Raw genomic sequence first — 24,380 nt, forward strand, 5'->3', positions numbered from 1 at the left:
AGCAGTTATGATTAAGGGTTCCTTTTCCATTTGTTATTAAAGGAAAGTAAAAAAGGGTAATGATGCACCTGAGCAAGATGCTCTTACAGAATGCTTCTGGATGCAAGAAACAAGTACAACTAAGAGTACCTTAAACAATAATGGCATTTATCGTCTTAGCTAATTATAAATGTGAGGTGGAAAGTTTCCTGAGCAGAGTAAGTCAGCAGCTCAACATCAGGAACTAGGTTTTCTCCATGACTCTGCTCTGTTATTCTCATAGTCACAGTAAGGAATGGAGGAGCAAGGCGCAGAAGTGGGAAGATGGCAGGTGCCTTCCCAATCCCTTTTTAGGTGTAAGAAAAACATTCCCAAATATCATACAGAATCCTTCTGCTTGGGTCTGTTCTGCCAGTTTTGCATCACAAGCCCATTCCTACATTAATCATGAACAAGGGAATGGAAGTACAATGCTTGACTTAAGACTAATGAACTTTGTAGCTGAAAGAGGGCCCAACTTCCCCTGGGGCATACAGCCACCTAATACCCTAACAAAATACAGGTTCTGGGGAAGTGTAAGAGGGAAAGAAAGTGGTCTAGGATAGGCAGCCAAGAGTGTCTGCCCTGGGGCCTAAGCAAGAGTTCCTGGAAGAAGTCCAGCTCTGGTGTTCTCTGAGCTCCAGACACCAAGTGAATGTCTCAAAAGAAAAACAAAACCCCAAATTTCAGCATGTCCAAGACTGAACTTAAGATCCTCATCAAAGTGTTCTCTTCCAGTGCTCTAATTCTTTATGAATAGCACCACCATCTCAGGTGCACCAGCCAGAAAAACAGATGCCATCATATCCCCCTCTTTCTACTCCTCATCTATATCTAGTGTATCACCAAGACCTGTAGATATAACCTGCAAAATAGCTCTTGAATCTACTACTCTCTTTACCTCCACTACCATGATTCTAGTCCAAGTCACTATCAGCTCTTTCCTGGAGCTCTGCAACAACCTTCTGCTTAGATGAACTCCCACCAAGTCCTTCATGTTGCAGCCAGAGTAGCCTTTCCAAGTATATGCTCATGTTTAAAATTTGCTGCCACTGCTCCTAGAATAAAGACCACATAAGGCCCCCCCCCCCCCCAACTCTTTGTAGCCTAGGTCACAGGTCTTCTTTGAGATTGTGAATGGGCTGTGCTCTCCTCCACCTTATGGTTTCTGCACTTACCCTTACTTTTGCTCCTTGCCATCCTTCTGATCTCAGCTTAATTTGTACTTCCTAGGGAAAGCTTTAGATTCCTTTGCTATCTCATAGAGAAGTCTGTGCCTTTCCTTTGGAACACTTTTCTGTCTATATATTGGAAGGTTCACGAAAACACGGAGCTAGTATCTCCTACAACATAATCCTGGCATATAGTAAGTGTTCAATATATAGTTGTTCAATGGCTAAATGAATACATAAACTTCGAAGAAGAGCAGCCAATAACGAATGTGAATCCAGTCCCAGAAAGTACGCAAATAAGGGCCATGACCCACCCCCACGGACCACAAAACTCGGAGCTCCTCCCAGTAGTTCCGCCTCTTGGGTTCCGCCCCTCCCTGTGAGTCGAGGGGTGGGACATAAGGTTGCCGGACGTGACTGCAGCCGGTTTCTGATAGGGCTTCCAGGCGTGCCAGCTAGGAAAAGGGGCGTGTCAGCGTTCTCTGATTGGCTCTCTGGTGGCGACTGGGCGGGCGGCTGCGCCAGCACGGGGCTGACGCCGAGAAGGACGGGACACGGCGGGGCGGGCAGCTGTGGCGTGCGTGATGGGTCCTTGCTGCCAGCTTCGCTGAGACTCGCGTGGGCTGCCCGCGGCGGGTCCGCAGTGGCCGCAGCGGCATGAAGGGCGCTCTGGGGAGCCCCGTGGCCGCGGCCGCCACAGGCGCCGCTATGCAGGAGAGTTTCGGCTGCGTCGTAGCCAACCGCTTTCACCAACTGCTGGACGATGAGTCGGACCCGTTCGACATCCTGCGCGAGGCCGAGCGCCGACGCCAGCAACAGCTGCAGCGCAAGAGGCGAGACGAGGCAGCGGCGGCGGCCGGGGCCAGCAACCGCGGCGGCAGGAGCCCGGCCGGGGCCTTGGGCCACAGACCTGGCGCGGGCGGCGGCGGCCGGCGGGAGTCCCAGAAGGAACGCAGGGGCCTCCCGGCTCTCGGCGCGCAGCAGCCGGAGAGCCCTGGGGGCGGCCCGCAGACACCTGGTACGCGTACCCCTCCGGGCACCTGAGCGCCTCCGGGTAGACGTGGTGGGCGGGTTGGGAAGGAGAATGGGGTCACGGAGGTCACCGCTCTAAAGCCGTCCCAGTGCCCCCAGTATGGGACTGTGGTCACTGGAACGTGTTCCAAAAGGGGGAGGGGGCTTTCGGAATAGTGGGTTGAGCTGAGGGTCCTTGTGGCCGAAGAAGGTAGGAAAGAGGACGGTGGGGGGGGGGAGTGTCATATGCCTTCCAGCCTTTCCCAGTCCCTTCTGTGGGCGGGGGCGGCAGACTTGGAGTAGGGGGTCTCAAAACTCTGGAACTGAAGCTTCATAATTTGGGCAAAGTTAAGGGATACTGCTGGGGTGGTGTGGGATAAAAACGAGGGTCGCTGCTTCGGGGCTCACCGTTCTAGAGCTAGCAGGGACCTTCTCCATCCTCCAGCCCACCCTCTGCAAGATCAAGGTCGGGAAGCGTGCTGGGAGGGGAGCCCCACTTTGGGAAGCTGGACGCATCCGGCCCCTGGGGTGGGGGGGTGGCGAAGAAAGTCACCTGGGAGTATGTGAAGAATCGCCCGAGTGAGGTGTGCGGGCCTCTGTGATGGAGGTGGAGGGAGGGCCTGGGTGACCACTGGGGCGAGCTGTGACGTCGGCGCGAGCGGAATGCGGCGGAGGGGGTTGGAGGGGGTGGACGCGGGGTCCCTGGAGCCTTCAACCCATCGCCTTACCGTAGCTTCCTGTGTTCAAATGGCGTTATTATTCAATACCGCACGTGGTGTTGATGGGATGTGTAACTTGTAATTAACTCAAGCTGCTTTCTTGAACCTTTTCAACAAGGATACTCAAAGTTCCCCACCCCCTTTTAATCGGAATGGCTGCGCAAAGCTCGTGGTACTACAGTTTGCACATAGGGAGGGAGGGTGCTTAAGAGTTCGTTTCTCACCTGACCTGCATCAGTGACACCACTGTGTACTGTGTGTGTACAGTACACCTGTGTGTACTGTTTTCCTAAAAGGAGGCAGTAAAGTACTCCTTCATTTATCGCGGGTATTACATCCTAAACCCCCCGCGATAGGTGAAAATCCGCGAAGTAGGAACCTTACATTTATTTTAGTATTTATATATATTTTAAGGCTGTATAAACCCTTCCCACTCACCTATAAATTGTTCCCACTCCCTTATTAACCTTTTCCACACTTTTATAAACACTACTTATGTTCTTAAGCATATGCTACACTTTTTTTTTTTTTTTTTTTTTCTTTTTCACTGTATGGTTGCCTCTCACTCGCGCCCCCAACTGGGGACCTGACGTGCAGCCTAGTAATGTACCCTGTAAACCTACGTTAACTTTAACAACATACGTGTACAGTGCTGCAAAATCCCGCGATATAGCAAAAAATCCGCGATAAATAAATATAATATTTTTTAAAATCCCGCGTTACAGTGAGGCAGCGATATAGAGAGGGACTACTGTAGTCCTGAGGTATGCCTAACAACAGTGTTCAGATTAAGATGTGTAGTTCCATCACTGCGACCTGTGTTTGGCAGTGTATTCAATATTCAATTCAGCTTTACTGGCTAGTTCCTGGCTTGATAAAAATAGTGCATGCCACAAATTGGCAGTTACAAAATAGTCATGGGGGTGTAAAGTCGTCGGCAGCCGTCCGTCTCGAGAGACGATGGTGTAGCTTCTTAAAAGTCTATCTGCACCGCCGAGAATGGCTGTGCAGTCCGACTCGGGAGTGACACGGTATCTGTCTCCTCCCGTGTTGAAATGACATCTTGCGATGACGCTGGAGTGTCCTCTCCAGTGAAGCTGAAGCTACAGAGCCTGGGCAGGGTGATATGGAGGGTCTGCTGTTGCCCATGCAGCAGACCCCCCCTCTCTTCGCAGCTGAAGGGTCCAAGGGAAAGACGGAGTCAATACAGCTTGGCTTCAGGTGCGCCGCAGGAGTTGCCGGTGTTGACTACAACGTCAAACCGCCTTAGGGACTCCGGCTCCGGATTTTCTGTCGGGGTTTACTCTCTTAGCCTTTCCCCTGAAGAGGTATGCCGCAAGGCAGCGGAGGTTTTTTGGAATCAGAGTTTTCCTTCTCTGATGTGCCCTAACTGGAAGATCGAACCAGCGACACTTAGCTCGCAGGCCGACGCTCAATCCACTGAGCCAAACCAGCCAGGGCTGGGTGTAAAGTACAGCATAGGGAATGTAGTCAGTAATATTGTAATAACTTGTATGGTGCCAAGTGGGTAGTACACTTATGGGAGGGATCATTTCCTAAGTTGCATAAATGTCTCACCACTATGCTTTACACCTGAACCTAATATAATATGTAATACCAACTGTAATTGAAAAATTAAAAAAAAATTTAATTGTGCATTCCAGCCCCAAGAAAGCAAGTGTTTTAAAAAAGCATTGGGGCTTTGACTCCTGCAACTAGGTAATGTTTACCTTTATGTGTGAAAAGTACAGTCCAGTGGTATTACTTGAGAATCAGAAAATCAAGTCACTATAATACAGATGTCGGAAATTATTTAAAATGTTGTCTCTAGATGCCTTGGTAGGCCATAAGTTTATGAGCATATTTAAACAGTGAGTGAGACTTAAGAAATGATGTACATTTTGTATTATATTCTATTTTTCTCTTAAATTCATTTAGATAAACATAGTAGTAATAGAGAAAGGGTAAGCTTTTCCTCTCCCTTTATTTTTTAACAAATGAAAATGTGTTTTATCCTTGAGAATAGTGTGAAACCGCATTTAGTACTATTAATGTCACTTTGTAACCTTTGTAAAATTTAAAATGTCATGCATTTTTGTTATAAAGATTTTAAGCAAGTAAGAATTGTATGAAGTAAAGTGAAAATCTCTTATTTTTTCCTACTTTTAACACCTTGTATTTATAGACAAATACACAAAGCTATTTCTCTTTTTCTAAATTTAAACGATGTAAACTGGGTTGCAGTATGCTTCTTTCACTTAGCATTGTAATCTATTATATTGATAATCTTTTTTCTTTCTGTCAGTTCAGGATCCAGGTGATCTGGCTTTTGAGATCTGTATTCAAGATCTTTAGTTAGTACTGTAGTTAGAATGGAAAATTTGCCATTCTAGTTCTTTTTCAAGTTTGTGTTATTTGAGGAGCAAAAAGCTCATTAATTTCTATTTATGTGATTGCTGTACTAAACTTATCTGTAATGGATGTTAGCTATTCTCTCGAGGTTTTGCAGCCCTATTTGATATAGGCTGTACTTTTCTAACACTCAAAAAGTTTAATGTAGTTAAAATATTGTGAGTGAATGCTTAGTGTTGTCAAGAAACAAAGTCAAAACATGTTTGACATATAATAGAAACATTTATTAATCTCAAAAAGATGTGGAAATCATAACAGTTACTCATGGAGGCTTTTAATGTCCTTCACTATTTAACAATATACAGTTGACCCTTGAATAACGCGGGTTTGAACTTCTCAGGTCTACTTATATGTGAATTTTCAGTTGACCCAGATTCAAGGGTCAACTGTGCGTTGACCCTTGTGTGAGCCTTGCTCAATAAGTTCGTTCTTGAAGTCCTCCGAGGCTGTTTTGTCTTTACTTTTCAGAACTATTGTCTTTGAGTCAAAGGTCAACTTTATTTTGTAAGAAATCTCATTGTAAATTTTATTGTATTCTGTCCTTTCATGGGCTTAGATTTAGATCAGTGAACAACTGTGTGTGCCAGCCTTTTACTGGAAAGGGCTAGTGAAATTCAGTGTTTGCATTATCCACTTGGAGCTGCTGATCCAGCACAGAAAAACAAACCAGGTTCAATTGCAATCTTTGTTTTGGGTTTTGGAGAGAGAATGAAATATTTGTAGGATATTGATAATTCTGATAAGTAGCTAGTCATATTGAATTGTTTTCACTTTATACACAGAAACTTTGGAAGTTTTAATATGAAGTATGCAGTAAATGTCATTGTAAGTTTTGAATGCTGAATTCCAAGTTTTATTCATAAAACTCAAAAATAACCTTGAGGGTGGAGAATGTGGTATAAGCTCCTAAGTAATTCTGTAGTTGAGTATAGTTATTAAGATTTTTTTAAAAGATACAGGTTATAAATAGGAAATTTGAAGCTGTATTAAAATAACTTTTACATTGAGAGGAAAGTGTTGAAAAGTTATTACTGTTGACACATTTGCTTATGACTGTTATGTCATGGGCTATTATCATTTTCAGTTTCTTAGATAATTAATTTTCATATTTTCTATCTTACATTTCAAATGCTTCTTCCAAATCTTATCTCTTTAGATAAAGTACGTATAAACCCTTGGATTTGTCATTGTGTACTCCTGGGCAACTGCGCAGAATATCGGTCTCTGTGTTGTTTCTGCAGTAAAAGCATAATACTCTATAACATTTCCCCCATATCTAAACATGTCACAAGCTCAGACTGTTACTTCAGTACAAGATGTAAATCAGATTCAAGCATTTCTAGGTTTTGAGACATTAACTTAAGATTGAACTCGGATCTCTTGTACAACTTTACATATTTGAAAAAATACTTTATGTTAACATAATAAATCACAGAATTTTATGTTAGTGGTGTCAACGACATGATTTTTGCTTTAAAATGAGACCTTACTAGGTATTAGAACTATGTTAATACGTGTGCCCAGTTCATAAAATTTAGATAGAAAATATTAATCAGGAAAATGGAAAAATATGTGTAAATATGGGGTTGGCCAAAAAGTCCGTTTAGTCTACCCGACTGTGGAGCATCAGCTAGTGAGAAATCTCCAACCTAAACTTCACAAACCACTTTTTACATGCTTGATTAGTCACAGCACAAATCTTTTTTTGTGTTTCAGTTGCATTTATATCTTTCTTGAAATAATAAAGCATAATGTGCCAAAAATGCTGTGTATTTTCTTCCATCTTCATTATTAAAATGGTTACACAAAAGTTCACCAGTTTTGATATATTTTTTTAAATGCATGCTAATATGACAGCTGTCACAATACAATCTAACAGAATTGTTTTGAATGAAGTTCAAGACATCTAAGCGCCACCAGAGCCATTGTACAGAAAAAACCAAATGAACTTTTTGACCAACCCAATATATTTCTTAGGCGTCTTGTTTGTTTGTCTAAGTAGGAGTGGAAACTAGCAATTTCAGATATACTTATTAATTCAAATACATTTAATATTCTATAGCCATATAACCAACTGAAGGGCAATTTATAGAAAAGTAAAGGTACTGTAATAAAAATTGTACATAGTGTTTGAGATGGGGACCTTTTAAATGTATACAAATAAAATATTTTTGGGCGATGATTTAAGAATTGAATAAAAGTTCTTCAGTATTAGATGCCTGTCAGACGTCTACATAACATTTTTAAAGAATCATACTAGAGGCGCTGGGACCATAAGCTGCGTGGTCTGGTCTGTTGCTGGGAGTGCTCCCCAGATGTCCCTCCCAACTTTTTAAAATGTGTGACTACGCTTTTCACTGGCCTACTGCCGCCGCCTCCACTGTACTATGTCCTCTCCACCCCGGCTCCACCCCTCTTACCTATCTGGATGGGTTGGCAAATAAACAAGACAAGGAAGGGGCTTTAGGAGAAGCTGATGTAATTGAATGTCTATCTCTGGAAAAAATGGTCAATGAGCACAAGTGCCTGTGTCAAATAGAACCTTGTTCAGCAATCTTGGGCTCTGGAAAGAAAATTGACAAGTCCATTAAAAAAGGCCTTTACTGGCTGCTACATATTATTGCAGGAGACTTTGATGCCTTAAATGAACGCATCCAAAAAGACACAACAGAACAACGTGCTCTTGAGGAACAAGAGAAACGGTAAAGGGCTGAAAGAGTGCGAAAATTACGAGAAGAAAGAGAACGAGAGCAGGCTGAACGTGATGAAACCAGTGGTCTCGCTGAGGTGGACTCAGAACCAATTATTGTTAATCCTTTCCAGCCGATAGCAACTGTAATCATTGAGAATGAAAAAAAACTTGAAAAAGAGAAAAAGAGGCAAAACATGGAGAAGGACTGTGATGACTGCCTCCTGAAACACAAAGTGGAGCGTGAGCAAATAGAGACCTAGAGCCAGGTCAGTGCCAGCAGCCAAAAAACCAATGAATTTGGAACAGTAGAAAATTGTACCAAAGCATTAACACCAGAGTTGGAGGATGAAGATGAGACACACCAGCCATCATCAGAATCAGATAACAGTAAAAAGAAAACTAAGAAACTAAGAATAAAAAGGAGTCACCGTGTAGAACCCGTTAATGCAGATGACTCTGCTCCTAAGAGCCCAACACCACCTGCACCTCCTCCTCCTCCTGTTGGCTGGGGAACCCCCAAAGTCACTAGACTTCCAAAACTTGAGCCTCTTGGTGAAACACGTCATAATGATTTCTACGGGAAGCCACTGCCTCCCCTGGCTGTGCGACAGAGACCTAACAGTGATGTTCATGACATGATCTCATAACCACACCATGTGGATGAGCTGTCTTAGTATCAGCAAGATGAACTAGAGGACCTTCTTTCTCAAAAAAAGAAAAATCCTGGACATTGATGACTGAGACAAGAAAACCATAGCAATTTCAGTGAGGAGATTAATAGCCAAAGATTTGACTGACTTATCCATGCTGTTCATGGTATTGATAAAAAAAGAGAAAAGAAAAAAAAGTGAAGCAAAAGCAGATGGGATGAACATTTTGGACCAAATTAGTAAGAATTAGTATTGACTCTGCTTTATGCGTCTCCACTCATGAGTGTATTCCTGAAGTAAAACCTTTTAGAAAAAGACCCAATGGACTTCGTACACTTTCAATACTATTTGTTTAATAGTCTTTATTTCTCTACCTTAAACACTTTTTTGTAAGATATATGTGCATGGAAGGGGAACTCTTGGGAATTTATAACCTAAATTTTTAACTTTTTATACTTCTCTATAACTTTTAAGAATTTTAATTACTGTGATATTGACTATACTTTTCTATAATGCTTTCTTTTAAATTGTGTCTGGAAAATAGAGTTAATTTACTGGATGAACATTAACTATACAAATGATATATTTATTTGTTTTGAGGTATATTTCATAATAGTATTGTTCTTGAAGTATAGATCCTAATTTGACCTAATTTTAAAATAATACTTTTTAAAAATAGAATCTAGTTTTTTATTCTAACAAATTATATTATTTGAAAGCACCACCCAAGAAGAGTTTTAATTTTTTTTCTTTGATGATGATCCTAATAAATAAAGACTCGAAAAATAAAATATAAATGTTATGTGAGATATTATTAAAAGTCCCAATAAACCCTTTTTAAAAAAGTTTAAACCCTTTGAGAGATGAAGGTACTCCTCACTCCCTTCTTTACCAGCAGCTGCAGGGACTCTTAGGTTATTGTAATTCTTTAGTGCCTTGAAATTAAAGGCGAAAAGACTGAAAAAACTACTGTAGGCCCAGAGACTTGTGTTTATGACAGGGAAATGCTGGGTACTAAAGCATTAAGAATAAAAAAACAATTCCAAAATAATTTCTCAGTTTTAAAATAATAGCATTTCTCTTGTCCTCAAGGATGGTATCAGCAGGATTATTTGTCATTTAAACAAACTTTTAGATGTATATTTTGATAAATAGGTTCATAATGTTGCATTTAATTGAGAGCATATATTTATATCAAAGTGAAAATACTATTAACGGTATGATTTCTATATCACATTGTCAATATTGATCAGTTTGGTAACTTGTGCTGACAATAGACATATACTGGTATCTGGCAATTTCATGATAAGTATGTTTAAAGCAGTTTAGTGTAATTATTCATTTTTAAAGTTTTACCTGAGAGACTAACATTTTATTCACATTTTAAACTTCCTGAACGTCCATTAACCAGGTCACTTATTACTCTAGTCAGCGTCGAACACAATTTTTTTGTTTTGTTTTGTTTTTTGTTTTTTACCTAGCATTCTACTTCAGATGTAAAATTTATAACCTAAATTTGATAGGTGGCTGATGTGTGAGGAAAATCAACACAAGGAGACATATGTAAATTTTGAGCTGGATTTTAGAGAAGATAAAACTCATTTGTACATCTTTTTTGTTTTTATTTTTATAAATTTATATTTCTTTTTTAAAAAAACCTAAACTTATACTTTTTGCATCTTTTTAAAATTCATCTAGTTTGAGAATAAATATGTTTTTTAAATTTGTGATTACTGTAGTATACAATATTTACTGAGTCCTTTTAATTAACGTGATTTTGCAATTCAAGGTATAATAGGAATTAATATTTTATATGTCTCAAAAATTTATTTGTGTTCTTAAAGCATTTAAAAAATATTTTCAAAGAACTTTTATAAATCCAGGTGTCTTTTAACAGTTAAATGCCTATTTTGTTACATGCTGCATTTTTATTCTTAACCATTGTAAATTATGACATTTTTACACAATAAAAAAAACTTATTAAAAAATAAAATAAAAATAAAGAATCATACTAGAGGGGCAGGGAGTAAAGTAAGGTGAGGAGAGGGAGAAACTGGAATGGCTGGTCCCCGTCACAGCTGAGTGCTGGCTCCATGGTTGAGAGATGCCTCTTTAGGTGCTAACTGGCCTTTGTATGATCTGGCAGTACAAGTTTGGCCTCATATTTGAGAAGTATGATCATAATGCATAAAAACCATCAAATAACAGGAAAATCTGTTTCTAAATAAAACAATTAGTGGTACAAACTATAACACCAAAAACCTTAGTAGCTGATGCTAAACCATAGTTGAGGTTCTAAAAATACAATTTAAAGTATAGGCTATTCTAAAATTTTCTGGATATAGCTTAGCTACCATGTTTTGATAAAGCTGCTTTTGTGAAATGTAGTTAGTTTAGCAGTTATATCCATAGTTATCTCAGAGTCATTGTGAGATACCTGTAATTACAGGTTAGTTGGTATAGTTTGTTTACCTTAATCATACTTTCTAGGACACATGGGAAAGCATGTAATTCAGTAATGACTTAAAACTTTTATATAAGTTAAAACTTTTATTAAAAAGTAGCTGATGCTGGGCCACAGTACTATCAGCAACTTTTCTTCTCTAAACTTTTCCAAATTTCCCGATTTTCCGACTACGTTGATTTCCAGCAAAGTGAAATGTAAAAGTACCTGTAAATAAGGTGCTGTTGTAAACCTTGTGTTCCAGCTCTCCCCTTTGATTTTTTACTGGCAGGACAGAAGCGAACTCCTAGAAGAGGGGAACAGCAAGGATGGAATGATAGCCGGGGGACAGAGGTGACACTGGATAGAGCAGAGCGGAGATCCTACAGGGACTGTCCACCTTGTGAGACTGAGAGGCAGGCGGACTCTACACCTGAGAAGTTTACAGATGAAAAGTATGTACTGCAGATGGATCTCGGCCAGGGGGGCTGAGGAATCAGAATGGTTTTCAGAGAATGACTAGCTTTTGTGACCTTTTTGTGGTGCCGGTCCTGGGTATAGTTTGCCAATTTAAGTAGCAAATCATATTTTCTTAGGTGCCCCGTGAAGGATTTTCCATTTATCTCCTAGATGTCCTTAAGTCTTGGTTCAGGGAATGATTTCACGATGAAAACTGCATTATTTATTGGTAACTATGAAAAGCACTCGTTAAAAATGCACAAGAGTATGTTCAAGTGGTTAAATTTTCTTTTGAAGCTTAGGCTAGGGATATAATTATGTTTTTGATTTAGCATTATTAATGTAGATCACTGATGAATTTAAACAAATTACTAGCCCCTTATTGTCCCATAGGCTATCATGATGAAATTTGAAGAAAAACTCATGATGTATAATACCAATTTCTGGCTCCCATAACTTCTCTAGAAAGTGCTCTGACCCGGAAGATGGTCTTGGGCTGGTGCAGTCTGACACCACTCCTGAGTGATGTGGCATCATGCAGACCATCTTTGCCCACCTGTACACAGGTAGTAGCAGTTCTTTGTGTCTTATGCTTGGCACTAACAGGATGGATGCTTGCTGCCTAAAGTTTTTGTTTAATTATTAAACCTACATAGCACTGAGTTTAGATTAAATTGAAACAACCTGTGAATCACAGTTAAAGGGAAATAAAGTAAAAAAAAAAAAAATGCTTAAGGTGCTATGGTCAGGTTAGCTTATTTGGTTGGGGCATCATCCTATATTCCAAAAGGTTGCTGGTTCGATCCTCGGTCAGGGCATGTACCTAGTTTGCTGTCTGATCCTGGTTGGGGTGGAAATGGGAGGCAACGAGTCGATGTTTTTCTCTTTCTGTCTCTCCCTATTCTCTCTCTAAAATCAATGGGCAAATCCTGGGGGAGAGGAATAAAAAAATAAAATAATAAAATAAAATAAAAGGCTTAAGCCCTGGCTGATGTGGCTCAGTGCATTGAGCACCGGCCTGCGAACTGAAAGGTTGCTGGTTTGATTCCCAGTGAGAGCACATGCCCAGGTTGCGCCAGGTCCCCAGTTGGGGGCAGTTGAGCAGCAACCATGTATCTCTTCCACATTGATGTTTCTCTCCCTTTCTTTCTCTCCCTTCCCCTCTCTAAAAATGTAAATACAATTAAAAAAAAAAAAGCAATTCATTTTTATTTTTTTTAAAAAGGCTTAAGGAGACTAGAGCAGTATATAGTTCAGTGTCCAGGGAGCTTTATTCCCAAAGTCTTTCAGCTTCTTGGCTACTAATCCCATTTAGGATCCTGGCTACAGGTTTTAAACAAAGAATAGGGCTTTGTAAAACTATATTTTAGAGTTCATTAAAAAAAAAAATGTCCAGTAGAGAGTAGCTCATTGTGAGAGAGCTGAGCAGGTGGTGACTTCTGGAGATCTGTTCCCTAGCAGTTATCCATTCAAAGCATTGGGATAGTGCATCTGCCACCTTGTTGGAGGTGAGGGTTAGAGAAAAGCTTAATTCCGCCTTTACTTGGTGATTACTTCAAATTTGTTGTGTAACGGCTGTAGTCCACATGCTTACAAAAAGCCTTCTGGATCAGAGCTGCTTATTTTTTAGGAAGCATTTGCGTATTATTTTTTTCTCACTTTAGGAATTTATTCTGTGGAAATAAAAGTATAGCTCAAAAGCACAAACCTGTATTCCCTTTTTTTTTTTTTCAAAATTATGAGTCTTTAGAAAAGATAAGTCTTTATATGTTAACATGAAAAGATCCCTAATAAGTGAAATCATACATGTACGTATGTAAGGCTGGGGATTAGATAGGATATGGAGGGATTTTTCTCTTTTCTCTTTGAAAATAATTTCAGATTTACAAAAAGTTGCAAGAATTATACAAAGAATTTCCGTAAACCCTCATCCAGATTCTCCAAATGTTAACATTTTACCACATTTGCTTTATCATATCCTTTCTTTCTTTTTCTTTCTCTCTCAGTTTCTCTCCCTATACACATTCCTTCTCTCTTTCTCTCTTTCATATACATGCACCCTTTTTCTTTGTCATTTGAGATGAGAGTAAGGTGCAGAAATGTCTCTTTACAGTATCCCTAGATACTTTAAAACATGGTATAATTATCAAACTTATTAACACCAACATAATTCTATTTAATTCTCTTAATTGTGTAATCTACAGACTACTCAGATTTTACCAGTTGTCTTAGTAATGTCCTTTTAGCAAAAGAAAAAATGTCTGGTTTAGGATCCAGTCAAGGAATGTGCATTGCATTTGGTCTTCTTTAATTGGGAACAACTCTTTAGTCTTCCCTTATCTTTTATGAATTGGACATGCTTTTTGAAGAGTAGAAGCCCATTGTTTTGTAGAATAGCCCAGAATTGAGTTTGTCTGGTGTCTCCTCATGGAACAAGCTTATGCATTTCAGCAGGAATACCATAAAAGTGATGTCCAATGTCCTCAGTATATCACATTAGGAATATGTAGGAATTTTTACTTTCAAGGAAATTTGAATTTTTTTGATTAGTCATGCACCATCAGAAAAGATACTTTCCTTAGTTTCTTTGAAAGTACTTTTCTATTAATAAAGATCCATAAGATCTTTAGTAAAAGTAATTTATAGTCTCTTCAGACAATTTGGAAAATGCATCAAATTATAAAAAATTAAAACCGTGTATCTTATTGTCTGAGATGATCACTCTTAATACCTGGCCTATTTTTTTCCTTTTTTTTTTTTTTTTTTTAAATACATATATATTGGGTTGGCCAAAAAGTTCATTTAGTTTTTTCTGTACAATGGCTCTAGTAGTGCTTAGCTGTCTTTAACATCATTCAAAACAATTTTATTAGGTTGTATTGTGACAGCTGACATTTCACCGTGTATTTAAAAAAAATTATCAAAGTTGATGAAGTTCTGTGCAGCCATTTTAATATTGAAGATGGAAGAAAATGTGCAACATTTTGGCATATTATGCTTTATTATTTCAAGAAAGGTAAAAATGCAACTGAAACGCAAAAGAGATTCATGCAGTAAATGGAGACCATGCTGTGACTGATGGAACATGTCAAAAGTGGTTTGCAAAGTTTCTTGGTACTATTGATATTTTCGCCAAATAAATCTTTGCTGTGGGGCTGTCTTATGCATTGAAAGATGTTTAGCAGCACCTGTGGCCCTTCTACCCACTAGAACCCACTTGCAGAAGATAGCCAAGATACTGGAAATAACCAAATCAATAAAGTTATTGGTGAAAATGAAAATTGTGTCTTTTATTTTATGGAAAAATTAAATGGAATTTTTGGCCAACCCAATACTGAGAGGTTAAGACGATAATGCATATACACTAAGTACTTTATAGTCTTTTCCATTTGACATGGTGGAAGTCTTTTCCATGTCAATAACAATGTTTGGTAAGCATTTTATTATGACCTATTGATTTTGTATTATAATGTATTCATTTCCTTAGTGTTAGACCTTTGCTCAGCTTCCACTTGTTTGCTTTATAAATAATACCCAGTGAGCAGCTTTTTCTATGTGTAGAGACTTTCCTAGATGGAGTTCTTTTGGAAGTAGGAGTCCTAGTTAGGGGCATAAAGCAGTCGTTCTCATGGATCCAAATTTGGGCACGCGATGTGCTTCAGTACAAGGTTGGATGGATACATGTATTGTAAAAATAAATAAAAATTGGGTATTGATGCATAGTGACAAATCACTATCCTAGTAACCTATCAATTTACTCTATCACCAATAACCTATAAAAGCATTTCTTATAGCACTTTCTCCATACTTAAATATAATAAATTAGTGTTTGATCTTTGCTTATTTGATAGTGAGACTGGTTATCACCTTTCATTCCTGTGATACCTATACGTGTTTATTGGACAGAATAATAGAATCTTGATAGTTTTAACAGACTATCTAAGTCTGTCCTCTGACTTTATGGATGAAGAAACAAAGACCCAGAGTTTCAGCAATGTGGATTCTGGTCGCAGCCAGCTGCCTTAGTGGATTTTTATTCCCCTAAGGCAGAACTCATCTTTTCACATAGAAGCAATGTCATAAATGATGCTGGGAGTGACTGTCAGTGTGGCTGTGTATAGGGATCAGCCATGTCACTTGTTGCATATGGTCTGGGAGTACAACTGCTGTTTTTAATGCAGTAGGAATTTTTCTTTAGGCTTTAAAAGATGAGTTTAGGTGCACTCTTAGAACACAGACTATTAGGAAATTAATCTGCATCTGTCTAGACACACTTGGCTCTTTTTCTACAGTTTCCTGCTAGTCATTTGAAGTCGGTTCCAGTTCTGAAAGAATCACTTACATGTTTAATTTATTTTCCCTCCTCATAAGGAATCATTTTTTAAAAACTATACACATAATACATACCATTTTAACTACTTTTAAATATACAGTTTAGTGGCATTAAGTCCATTCACATTGTTGTGTAACCATCATCTCCATCCTTCTCCAGAGCCTTTCTTCTTCTCCAGCTGTACCCATTAAACACTTAATTCCCTACCCTCCATTCAGAAGCTTCATTCCCTTTACCTGTAGAACGTACTCGAGTCTACTTACTAGGATTGTTGTAAGAAAGTGGATGCTTAGCTCAGAGGTTACTTTCCTTTCTTTAGCTTGTGAGTGCATACAAAACCTCTGAAGTGGAGTACAAGATTCTTCAATCTCACCAGCCTGTGAAAAGAAAATATATTTTATAATAAGGGGAAAGTAAAGAAACAATTCAGAATATATTTAATTGGGGATGGGGGTAAACTTGTGGAGTAAAGAAAAAATGATTTAAGGGATTGAAAAATACATCAGAACACACAGGGCTATTTTTACAGCAGTTTTGATCACTATTATAGTTTTGTTCTGTATCTGATCTAGATTTCATGTAAATTTAGGCCTGATTTTGACTGTTGGCATTATTTTCCTTGTATGTTTTTGCTTCATTCCTTCTCAATTTTTTAAAAAAATATTTTTATTTATTTTAAGAGAGAGGGGGAGAGAGAGAGAAAGGGAGAGAAAACCAATCAATTGGGTGCCTCTTGTGTGCCCCCAACTGGGGACCTGGCTGGAAATCGAACCTACAACCTTTCAGTTTGCAGGCCAGCGCTCAATCCACTGAGCCACTCCAGCCAGGGTTCAATTTTTAGGTAGCTCTTTTCTTTTTCTTTTATTGCCCTATCCAACTTCCTTTTTAAGAACTACTTTTCTTTTGTTGTTTTAGAACTCTGCTTTAGGGACTTAATATAGAATCAGATTTTACAACAGTAATCTGTATTTGAAAATTAAGTTTTGGGAGGTTGTTTTCTTTCTTTCTTTTTTTTTTTGTACATTTGGAACAGTGACAATAAATGAGCCCCCTTTATTTTATTTTTTTAAGATTTATTTATTTATTTTTAGAATTGGGGAAGGGAGGGAGAAAGAGAAACGATGTGATCGAGAAAGGTTGCCTTTCACAGGCTTCCAACTAGGAACCTGGCCTGCCACCGAGGCATGTGCCCTGACTGGGAATTGAACCAGCGACCTTTGGTTTGCAGGTTGGTGCTCAATCCACTGAGCCACACCAACCAGGGCTAAATGAATCCCCTTTAAACTAAAAGAAAAGAAAAAATAATGGTTTTGGTTAGGGGAGGTAGGAGACAAAAGCCAACTTGTAAAATTTATTTAGAATGGTATTTTTTTTTTTTTTATAAGAGACTGGCATGAAGTCAATGAACCCATGTTCCTCTCTTTCTGTATCTTTTTGAGTAAGGAGAATTAGCAGTTTTGTATCTTTTTACCCATGACCACATAGTAGCTTTTTAAAAAATATCCTCACCCGAGGACATCTTTTCATTGCTTTTAGAGAGAGAGGAAGGGGGGAAGAGCGAGAGAGAGAAACACGGATATATACAGCTGCTCCCTGTAAGCTTCCATGACAGGATCGAACCCACAACCTTTTGGTGCACAGGACAATGCTCCAACTAACTGATCCACACCGACCAGAGCTAGTAGCTTTTTAATGTAACATTTTCAGCCATAAAAATAGACCTCTAGTTCTGGCATAGGAGCCATTAACAATGCCCCATTAGATTTCAATAACTTTTGCTAGCTTTAAATGTTTTTAAAAGCCTTGACAAATTAAAAAATAAAACTCATCTTATTAAACTAGGGTTTAATGATGAGAAAGTGCCCTGGCTGGTTTGGCTCAGTGGATTGAGCGTCGGCCTGCGAGCTAAGTGTCGCTGGTTCGATCTTCCAGTCAGAGCACATCAGAGAAGGAAAACTCTGATTCCAAAAAACCTCCGCTGCCTTGCGGCATACCTCTTCAGGGGAAAGGCTAAGGGAGTAAACCCCGACAGAAAATCCGGAGCCGGAGTCCCTAAGGCGGTTTGACGTTGTAGTCAACACCGGCAACTCCTGCGGCGCACCTGAAGCCAAGCTGTATTGACTCCGTCTTTCCCTTGGACCCTTCAGCTGCGAAGAGAGGGGGGGTCTGCTGCATGGGCAACAGCAGACCCTCCATATTACCCTGCCCAGGCTCTGTAGCTTCAGCGTCATCGCAAGATGTCGATTCAACACGGGAGGAGACAGATACCGTGTCACTCCCGAGTCGGACTGCACAACCATTCTCTGCGGTGCAGATAGACTCTTAAGAAGCTACACCATCGTCTCTCGAGACGGACGGCTGCCGACGACGACGACGAATGATGAGAAAAGATGTGGTCTAGTGGAGTCTAGTGGAGGAGAGATGAGTCCTCACAGTGATGGCGACCAGTCATGAGGCAGAGACAAGTGTCAGGACAAGTGGGCGGGCAGGCCCTGGGTCCAGTGGGTATAATGGGGGAGAAGGGAGAATGGAGGAAGGGTCCAGTTCTTGGCTTTGGCACTCTGGTGTTGTGAGTTAGGGACCATAGGAGGAGCAGGGGGTCACTTGTGGTCACATATCTGTAGGGCTGGGCATGTACAGAGGGGATTGTCCAGTAAGTACCTGGCTTTGTGACCTGGAATCAGAGTCCTCTGAGGGAGAGAAATGGAGTCACATGAGTGAGGACCAGGTAGCATTAGCATAGGGGTGAGGACAGTGTACAGGGAATGGGTATCCAGGAGAACAAGGGACGCAGCTGTGTGCAGAGCACCCAGATGTGGTAGGTAGAAAAAGCAAGGTGCAGCACTTTGCCTTGTGTGACTCAGAGTCTGCCTGCCTCTGAGAAGTACAAGCAAGCGGCTGAGGAGCAAGGGGAGTACCTTGTCATTTTGTACCGTATATGGGTAGTACCTTTTACAAAAATAATTTTTTAGGGACAGGGAAAGAGAATCCAGAAAGGTCAGAAGAAAATTAGTGGTCAGCCATGTCACATGGTGAATAGGGGTCAAGTGACTTAAAGACAAAAGTTACTATTGGATTTAACAACCAAGAGGTTGTATTTAGCTGTCCTTGGAAGTTTACTTATATATTACAATTTTAAAAATGTCTATTGATTTGAGAGAGAGAGAAACACTGATTTGTTGTTGCATTTACTTATGTATTCATTGGTGGTTTCTTATATGCGCCCTGACTGTGGACTGAACCTGCAACCTTGGCATATCAGGACAATACTCTAACCAATGAGCTTCCTGGCCAGGGCTTTGTCCTTGGAAGTTTCTGTGGAGCAATGAGGGTAGAATTCAGGTTGTCCTAGGATATTATTTTCAGCCCCAAATGTCACTGACTGTGTATTTGGGAGGGGGCATAGTTTGAAGTTTAACTATTTTTATTATTATATATAACATTCCAATTTTAACTTAAATGTTTAGTAGTAGAATTGAAATGAACCTTAGAGTTAGTTTACCTAACCTCGTTTTATAAATGAAGAAACCAGATCCATAGAAAGAAAAGGCTGTCCCTCTGTATATTAGTGTAAGACCTGCCTAGGACCTGCTTCTCACTTAGTAGCCTTGGGCAAACCAACTACTTCCTCTGTGCCTTAGACTCCTTATCTCTGGATAATGGTTGTATATTATAGATTTGTTTGTGGGAATTAAATGACTATGTGAAATGCTCAGAAGAATGCCTGAGATAATATGTGTTCAGTAAAAATTAACTATTAATTCATTATTTAAGCCACCATTCTTTCCAATATACTATAGCCATAATGTCCTACTAGAATTTTTTTTTTTCCCCCTTAAAAAAGCCGTAGGTCTTTAATTCACCTCTTTTTATTATATCCTTGTTTCCCTAGACCAGTTGACCGGTTTGATCGAGACAGACCACTGAGAGGACGTGGAGGCCCAAGAGGGGGCCTGCGGAACAGAGGCAGAGGTGGTCCTGGGAACAGAGCTTTTAACCGTTTTGACCAGAGAGGGAAACGGGAATTTGAGAGATATGCTGGGAATGATAAAATGTAAGTTTCTTTATAAATGCTATTTTCACTTTAAGATCTTAGTCATACATAGTATGAACCTGTTATGTGTTAATATTTAGTTGACTTTATATTAGTATGCTGTCATTCCTGAAAGAGCTGATCCTGGGATAACTTTTAGATCAATTTCTGAGTTGGAGATTTACAAGAGACCATCTTCCAGTGTAAGGGAATATTCTTTCTTTCTCTAGAGCAATCAGAACTGAAGACAACATGGGTGGATGTGGAGTTCGTACCTGGGGATTAGGTAACGATACCAGGTATGGTGCAAATGTGTGTATTCTGTGAACCTACAATCAAGTGAAAGTCTTGATCTTAATTTGCCTTTCATGAAAATTATGTCCCCTGTTGTGCATGCAGTGTCTTTATACTTGTGCTCCTTTTAAGTAGAGATTGATGTTAGGCTTTTGTGTAACTTTAAATTATGGGTTTACTATGTTGCAATTAGATTTGAAAACTGTTTTTAAAATTCTTTTATTTTTTCTTATTTTAGCCAAACAAATTTGCATGTTTGCTGATCCTCCAAGCACATGACTCTATGTTTGCAAGAGCCTCAAGATGTTTTTTAAATTCCTGGATATTCTATATTTTATTTTTCCGTGACCTTCCAAAGCCCTTATATACGTTGTATCTTCATTTCTTGAAATCATTTGCAAATTGAAGCTCAGTGACAAGTTTTACATGAGGTTCAAATTTGATACTTCTCTGAGGCATCGTGGTGTTTCAAATCTGTTCCAGTTTTCCTCCTTGAAGGAGGTACTTGGTTCTGCTGTTTCTGTTACTTCACTGCTGCGGGGATGATGCCTTCCTGGTGTCTGGGAAGGGACAGGCAGGAAGTAGTACTTCAAGGCAGTGCAGGGTCAGCCTGGGACATGTTGCAGGGCAGGCTTTCCACAAGTTCGAACTCTTCGAGAGGATCCAGACTTCTACTTTTTTTCTTTTGAATATAAGCTTTTTACATAAATTTATTTTTCTTAAATTGTCATCCTTAAAGACAAATGTACACAATGATATCAAATGTAACATTTTATTTACTACCATTGCACATCTGTGTTGTCCTTGAAAGGAAAAATTTGTTGAATGTTCTCAGTTTGAGCTTCCATAGGATTTATTTATCCATTTATTCATTTATTTGCACTAGTGAGAATTTAACGAACTCCCCTCTGTGTGGCTTCAAGCTACCAGGATATAGACCCCACCAACACCCTTCATCTTGTTCTCAGTCCTTTTGCCAAAGAATTCGGCCTTCACAATGACAGTCTGCTTTGGGAGCTTTCCCTTCCCCAGGACTTCGTAGTAGCTGCATTGCACCACAGCGGTGATGGGAGCAGCCCCAGTCCGCAGCATTTGCTTGTGCTTGCTCACTGACCGGGGTCCAGTTTGTCAAGGCTGACAGTGAGGCAGAAGCTCTGGTCCCTCTTTAAGTGGTCATGACTCATACCAACTTTCCCCAAGTAACCTGGGCGATACTGGTCAGAATAGATCCTGTGATGACGCAAGCTCTGAGCACTACCTGCCACCGCCCCCCACCCGTGCTTCCCGTGCTTGCTGATGCGGCCGGGGCTGTGGCTCACGTGCCCTCGAAGCTTCCAGGTCGTCGTCTTCAGTCTGGAGGGCATGTTGGTGGCCGAGATGCCTCCACAGGATCTGGATTATAAATATTTTTATTTTGTTTTATTTTACTATGATTATATATTTTTTGTGATAATGTATTTTTAAAAAGCAGTACGGGCACCTCTTGAATCGTCTGATTTACTACTTTAATACTACCATTCCATTTAAGTTTGCATTTGAACTTTAAATTATTTTTTGACTCCAAGTGATAGCTTACCCTAAGGAGTGACGTCTTGGCCTTGTAGCGTGAAGCGGTGACCACATGTGCTCCTGGAGGACTGGCATGTCCGATGTGAAGATGAAAGGTGCCCTGTGGCACTTTTGGATTGATTTGTGAGTTATAAAGTCAGAGCTCTTAAGTGGTAATACAGTAGTCCCTCACTATATCGTAGTTCACTTATTGCGGCCTCACTGTATTGTGGAATTTTTTAACATATTATATTTAATTACTTATCACGGATTTTTTGCTATACCGCAGGATTTTGCGGTACTGTATATGTATGTTGTTAAAGTTATGTAGGTTTAAGAGTGTAGAATAAATGTTAAATGTAAGGTTCCTACTTCGCGGGGGGTTTTGGAACACAATACCCGCCATAAGTGAGGGAATACTGTAATCTATAATTGAAAGACTTTACTTAGAAAAGACTTTTAATTGTTTATTTAATAAATTGAAATTTTGACTTGCTGTCATGAACACCATGTAATACAGTTGAATTATGCGCAACTTTTTTTTTTCATTTTTATTTTTATTTATTTATTTATTTTTTTAATTTTGGTTTTTCAATTACAGTTGTCCCCTTTTCCCCTAATTTCTCTCCCCCACCCAACCCACCCCCTGCAACTTTTGATTAATAAAGAAGAGCAGAAGTGAGCCTAACACAGTAAGGGATGGCCAGCCGCACAGTTCAGTGTATGTGTGAGGGTTTTCCTGTAGTTCAGTATTCCTGTTTGAAGATATTGGCAGCATAACTAGATTTGTGGACAAACTGCTTTCAAAATGTTGTGACTGAGTCATATCCAGTGTTAAATTTTTGAAAACAGTTTGGTCATGAGTACCTGTGCTGAAAATAGAATTTGTTCCGTTAACAGTAATTTAAAAAGTGTAATGTCAGATATTATTTGCTTGTTACCATTTGAAACAGACACCCATGAATGCAGTTTTCAATAATGTTGCCTTCTAACTTATATTGTGAAGAGCAGGACAGTTTTATTAGTTACCAAGTAACATTTGGTTGAAATCTGTTCACTGTCATAGATTTGGTTAAATGTGAAGTCTGATTGAATGAACTAGAAAAAGCCTTGAGGTATTCAACATCATTTTGTGGAACACATTTGTGCAAATAGGCATGTTATATGTTAGAATAACTGAAGTCAAAATATAGACTTGGGAGCCTCAGATGGGTAGCTTGGTTGGCTAGAGCGTTGTCCAGATATGCCATTGTTGCACACCTGATCCCCGCTCAGGATGCATACGAGAATCAGCCAGTGAATGCATAAATAAATGGAACAACGAATTGACGTTATGCACCCACACTTGCTCGCTCTCTCAACAAATCAATAAATGAAAAATTTAAAAAAATATAGGCTAAGCTCTGGAGCTAGATCTTTCTTCTAACTGACCCAACATTGGTGATTTACTTTACACAAAATAAATTGTACCTAATTTTAAAACTTTATTGTTTTGTTGTGGTCATATGCTTGTAAGAGCTGTAAATACAATGTTAGTTTTTTGTTTATTCATAAAATAATCTAAGTCAATACAGGGGGAGATCTGTGATATTGTGGGTTTTTTTTAATTTGTTCGTTTTTTTTAACCAATTGCTCAAGTTTTAGAAATCCTGGTCTTTACAAAGTCTCTTTGTTTTGTATTCTGCTTTTTTCCTTCCCTGTGTCTTTGTAGCAATTTTATGAATTTTAATTGTCAAAAGCTATGAATTGTTGGTAAACCTATGTTTTTTATCCCCCTGCTTTATTATGTGGCCAAGGAAATAAAGAGAAAGTTGGCGTAATTTAACGCTGAGGCTGTTGCTGGACTTAGGGGCTCCCGTATGCTAAAAATTCCCATGACCCTGGAGGATCAGGCGGATGTGTGGAGGTTCCTTTGTGAAGGAACTTCCGCTGGGCAGAGCAGCAAGGATTTCCTTCTAAACTTGAGTGTGTTTGGCCCTGCTAGTGTAGGCTCAGTTGGCTAAAGTGTTGTCCAAATACACCAAGGTTGTGGGTTCAAGCCCCGGTCAGGGAACATAAAGAATCAACCAATGGTCCTGGTTGGGTGGCTCAGTTGGTTGGAAGTCTCATCTTGTTCACCAGAAGGTTCTGGGTTTGACCCCTGGTCAGGGCACATACCTAAGTTCCGGGTCTGGGTGCATAAGGGAGGCAGCTGATCGATGTTTCTCTTTCACATCCGTGTTTCTCTCTCTCCCTCTCTCCCCACCCAGTGCCTCGCCCTTCCTTTCTCTCTGAAATCAATAAACACATCCTCAGGTGAGGATTTAAAAAAAAAAAAAGAATCAGTGAAGGCAGAAATAAATGGATTAAGAATAGATGTTCCTTTCTCGGTTTCTCTCTTCTCTCTTAAAATCAATAAATAAAAATTAAGTAGAAATAAAAAGTAAACAAGTGCTTTTGATTTAGAACCTTTTTTAAAAGTAAAAATTAATTTTTCGAGTTTTGTGTTAAAAAGTTTTATTAAAAGTTGATTACAATAGCTTTGATTTGAGAATTTAAAACTATTAGTGTAAAAAGTTATTCTGTTGTTACAATTCAATTTATGTTTACTTAAAAA

At 39.5% G+C, this 24,380-nt stretch overlaps 1 protein-coding gene and 1 pseudogene across 1 annotated transcript in view; both read left to right on the forward strand.

Annotated features, from left to right (window-relative positions):
* Positions 1 to 1,757: 1,757 nt before the first annotated feature.
* Positions 1,758 to 24,380, forward strand: part of HABP4 (hyaluronan binding protein 4) — a 44,036-nt gene continuing 21,413 nt past the window's right edge. The window contains exons 1-4 of the mRNA XM_090275772.1: positions 1,758 to 2,208; positions 11,410 to 11,572; positions 19,802 to 19,963; positions 20,173 to 20,241. Coding sequence (XP_090131898.1) covers positions 1,848 to 2,208; positions 11,410 to 11,572; positions 19,802 to 19,963; positions 20,173 to 20,241 — 755 coding nt within the window. The 5' untranslated portion in view covers positions 1,758 to 1,847. The remainder of the gene's footprint in view (positions 2,209 to 11,409; positions 11,573 to 19,801; positions 19,964 to 20,172; positions 20,242 to 24,380) is intronic.
* LOC150012802 (ADP-ribosylation factor-like protein 13B pseudogene) lies at positions 7,670 to 8,877 on the forward strand (annotated as a pseudogene).

This window comes from Furipterus horrens, unplaced genomic scaffold (genome assembly GCF_987537825.1).
Source record: "Furipterus horrens unplaced genomic scaffold, mFurHor1.1.pri manual_scaffold_4, whole genome shotgun sequence".
Classification (NCBI taxonomy): Eukaryota; Metazoa; Chordata; class Mammalia; order Chiroptera; family Furipteridae; genus Furipterus; species Furipterus horrens.